This window comes from Nannospalax galili, unplaced genomic scaffold (genome assembly GCF_000622305.1).
Source record: "Nannospalax galili isolate Female #2095 unplaced genomic scaffold, S.galili_v1.0 scaffold180, whole genome shotgun sequence".
In the NCBI taxonomy this organism is placed as follows: Eukaryota; Metazoa; Chordata; class Mammalia; order Rodentia; family Spalacidae; genus Nannospalax; species Nannospalax galili.
In genome coordinates, this window is record NW_008348199.1 from 4,457,124 (window position 1) to 4,460,639 (window position 3,516).

General features: G+C 50.9%; 1 protein-coding gene across 2 annotated transcripts in view; it reads left to right on the forward strand.

Annotated features, from left to right (window-relative positions):
• The first annotated feature begins 813 nt into the window (after positions 1 to 813).
• Polr3h (RNA polymerase III subunit H) overlaps positions 814 to 3,516 on the forward strand; it is an 11,472-nt gene continuing 8,769 nt past the window's right edge. For both annotated transcript variants that reach the window (XM_008844799.3, XM_008844800.3), the window contains exon 1: positions 814 to 1,078. In XM_008844799.3, the coding sequence (XP_008843021.1) occupies positions 968 to 1,078 (111 nt within the window). In that variant the 5' untranslated portion in view covers positions 814 to 967. The remainder of the gene's footprint in view (positions 1,079 to 3,516) is intronic.

Consider the following 3,516-nt stretch of genomic DNA (forward strand, 5'->3'; position numbering starts at 1 on the left):
AAAACATCCAGCCCCCAGGTCTGATGGGGCACACCTTTAATCCCTGTAGTTGGGAGACAGAGACTGGGGGAATCTCTGTGAGATCAAGGCCAGCCTGGTCTACACATTCAGTCCTCCTCAGTGTTGGGATTGTAGGTGTCTACCACCATGCTCAGCTATACAAAAATGTGTTAAAAATTGCCTCAGCCGGGCGTGGTAGTGCACGCCTTTAATCCCAGCACTCGGGAGGCAGAGGCAGGCGGATCTCTGTGAGTTCAAGGCCAGCCTGGTCTACATAGTGAGTTCCAGGACAGCTGGGGCTACAGGGAGACCCCGTCTCAAAAAAACCAAAAAAAAAAAAAAAAATTGCCTCTCTTTCGAATAATAATTAAAAAAATCTTTAGGGGCTGGAGAGATGGCTCAGGGGTTAAGAACACTGACTGTTGTTGCAGAAGACCCAGGTTCGGATCCCAGCACCCACAGGGCAGCTAACAACTGCCGTAGCTCCAGTTCCAGGGGGTCCGGCAGCCTCTTTTGACCTCCGTGGGCACTGCACGACAAGGGTGCACTTATCTACATGCAGGCAACACACGCATACACATAAAATAAAAACATAAATAAAATTTTAAAAATCTTTAAAAAAATAATAAATGAACCATTTAAAATATAAATTACAAAATTTTAAAGGCGTCCCCTCCTTCTCACCTCTACGCCCCGCCCCGCCGCCCTGGAGCCGGCCCAGACCACGCCCATCCGTCCTAGTCCCGCCCCTCTCATGCGCCTGCGTGCAGGTCCGCCCCGCGCCGGACAAAGGCTTCTTATTGGTCAGCTCTCCGGAAGCGGAGGGATTCGGAATCTCCCGCATGGCGGTGCCAACGCCTGGTTCTGGGTAGGTTGAGTGGTACTTGCTGAGCGGTGGTTCTCGGTGAGCGGTACTCGGTGGCTTCGGTGGAGCCGCGTGGGCACCACAGACCCCCGCGCAGCCACGATGTTCGTCCTGGTGGAGATGGTGGACACCGTGCGCATACCCCCCTGGCAGTTTGAGAGGAGGCTCAACGAGGCCATTGCCGAAGAGCTCAACAAGAAGTTGGCCAACAAGGTACTGGGGGGGAGGGTGCTGCTGGGCGTCGCGGGCCCAGTGTCCTTTGCTGTCGCAGGATGTCCTGCACTTCCGACTGGGATGGGGTACTCTGCACCAAACTGGGATGGCAGAGGGTATCCAAAGAAACAGCTGGTGTGGGCTATTCCAGTTACTTGGCATTACCTGAGGATCGTGAGTTCGCGGCCAGCCTGGGCCGCATAGGAAGACCCTGTCTCAAAACAAGTTAAGAGGGTCGGGACTGTAGATCAGTGGTAGAGTTTGCTTAGTATCCGTGAAGCCCTTGGTTTGAGCCCAAAACAAAACAAAATTTTAAAAATTGACAGAGCTAGAGAGCGAAACGGGCATGTAACTGGAAAGTACCAGGATCCGTACTCCAAAGTAGTTTGCAGGCTTGGCCGCGGCACCCTCTCTGGGCCTCAGTTTCCATTTGTAAAATGGGAATGAATAATCGTTTTCCTACCAACTGCGGGTTTTTGTGAGGGTGGAAGCCTCTGGTAGTCTGGTGCGATCAGGTTCATGTGTTCGTTCTCCAAATAACTCTACACACCTGTGGAGCTTGCCGGTCCATCTCGGCTTTCCTCACCACCGCCCTCCGTGGTGACTCTGCCGGGTTATCCTGATTCGTCTCTGTCTCCTTAGCACTTACCACAGTTTCTTAGTTCTGCGTATTTTAAAATATGTTATTATTTATGTGTATGAGTGTATTGCTTGCATGTATGTAAGTGCGATTTTGTTGTGCAAAGCCCTTGGAGTTTGGAAGAGTTACCGGATGGTTGGTCGTTAGCCACCATATGGGTGCTGGGAACCAAACCTGGGTCCTCTGCAAGAGCAGCCAGCGCTCTTAATTGCTGAGCCATTTCTCCAGCCCCCATTTACCTGAATATTTTAATGTTTTTACATTTATAATTTGTGTGTGTGTGCGTGCGTGCGCGCGCGCGCCACTGCCCGTGGTGGAGGTCAGAGGCCACCTTGTCCTTTTTCTCCTTCCACCATATGGGTCTTTGGGATCAAACTCAGTTTGTCAGGCTTGGTGGCGGGCGCCTTTATCTGCTGAGCCATCTCGCTGGCCCTTGTTTCCTGGTTGCTACTTTTCCCTTTCCTCCCTGTGAATGCAGCGTCCTTCTCCATCTCCTTCCTTTCACTATGCCTAACCCTGAGCTGGAGCGTGGCAGAGGAGACACAGAGGCCCTTCCCTGAAGTGTGAGGAAGACACACCTGACTTCGAGGGTCCCACAGTTGAGTGTGTGTTTGTGACTTGGGGTAAAGGCTGTGAAAGACAGGCATTCACAGACCTGGGGGGCTTACCTGGGATGAGAGAGATTGGTGGCTTTTTTTTGAAGAAACAGCCCTTGAGCTGTGATAGTGAGGACAAGTTAACCAGAGGCTTTGAAGGTGGGAGTGGGGTGTGTGTAAAGAAGAGCTGTGGAATGGCCCTGAGGACGAACTGGGCAGCGGCACCTACCAGGGTACAGAGGAAAATGGCTCGGATGATGCAGGGAGGGTGGGCTAAAACAGGGATGGGAGCCAGGCCACAGAGCCCTACATGGCTTCATAGTCCAGGTATTGGTCTTCAAACGAGGTGATGCTCTGATAAGAGACAGAAAGGTGATGATGGGCTGGATATAGATAGGAGACAGGAGGTCCCTTTAAAGGAGGCTGAAGTCAGAAGGGGGACATGCAGATCTGAGGGTTGTTAAAACTCACTGAGTGGGCCTGGAGAGATGGCTCAGTGGTTAAGAGCACTGGCTACTCTTGCAGAGGACCTGTTTAGTTCTCAGCACTCACATGGTGACTTAACAACCATTTGTAACTCAAGGGAATCCAAGGCCATCTTCTGGCCTCTTGAGGGCATTATACACACGTAGTGCATCTACATCCAGACAAAACAGTCACACATAAAAAATAAAAATATATATATATATTTTTTTTTGGTCTTTTTGAAACAGGGTCTCCCTGTAGCCCCAGCTGACCTGGAACTCAGTATGTAGACCAGGCTGGCCTTGACCTCATAGAGATCCATCTGCCTTGGCCTCCTGAGTGCTGGTATTAAAGGCGTGTGCCACCACACCCAGCTCATTTTCTTAAAATTTATTTTTATTTTAGCTGGGTGTGGTGGCACATGCCTTTAATGGGAGGCAGAGGCAGGCAGATCTCTGTGAGTTCAAGGCCAGCCTGGTCTACATAGTGAGTTCCAGGCCAGCTGGGGCTACAGGGAGACCCTGTCTCAAAAAGACCCCCCCCCCAAAAAAAAGTTTTTAAAGAAAATATTAAAGAACTCACTTTGGGGGCTGGAGAGATGGCTCAGCAGTTAAGAGCACTGGGGTTATGGGGTTACAGCTGGTTGTGACCAATCTGATGTGGATGCTGGGAATCGAACTCTCCTTTTGAAGAGCTTTGTGCACTTTTAACTGCTGAGCCATCTCTCCAGACCCTCT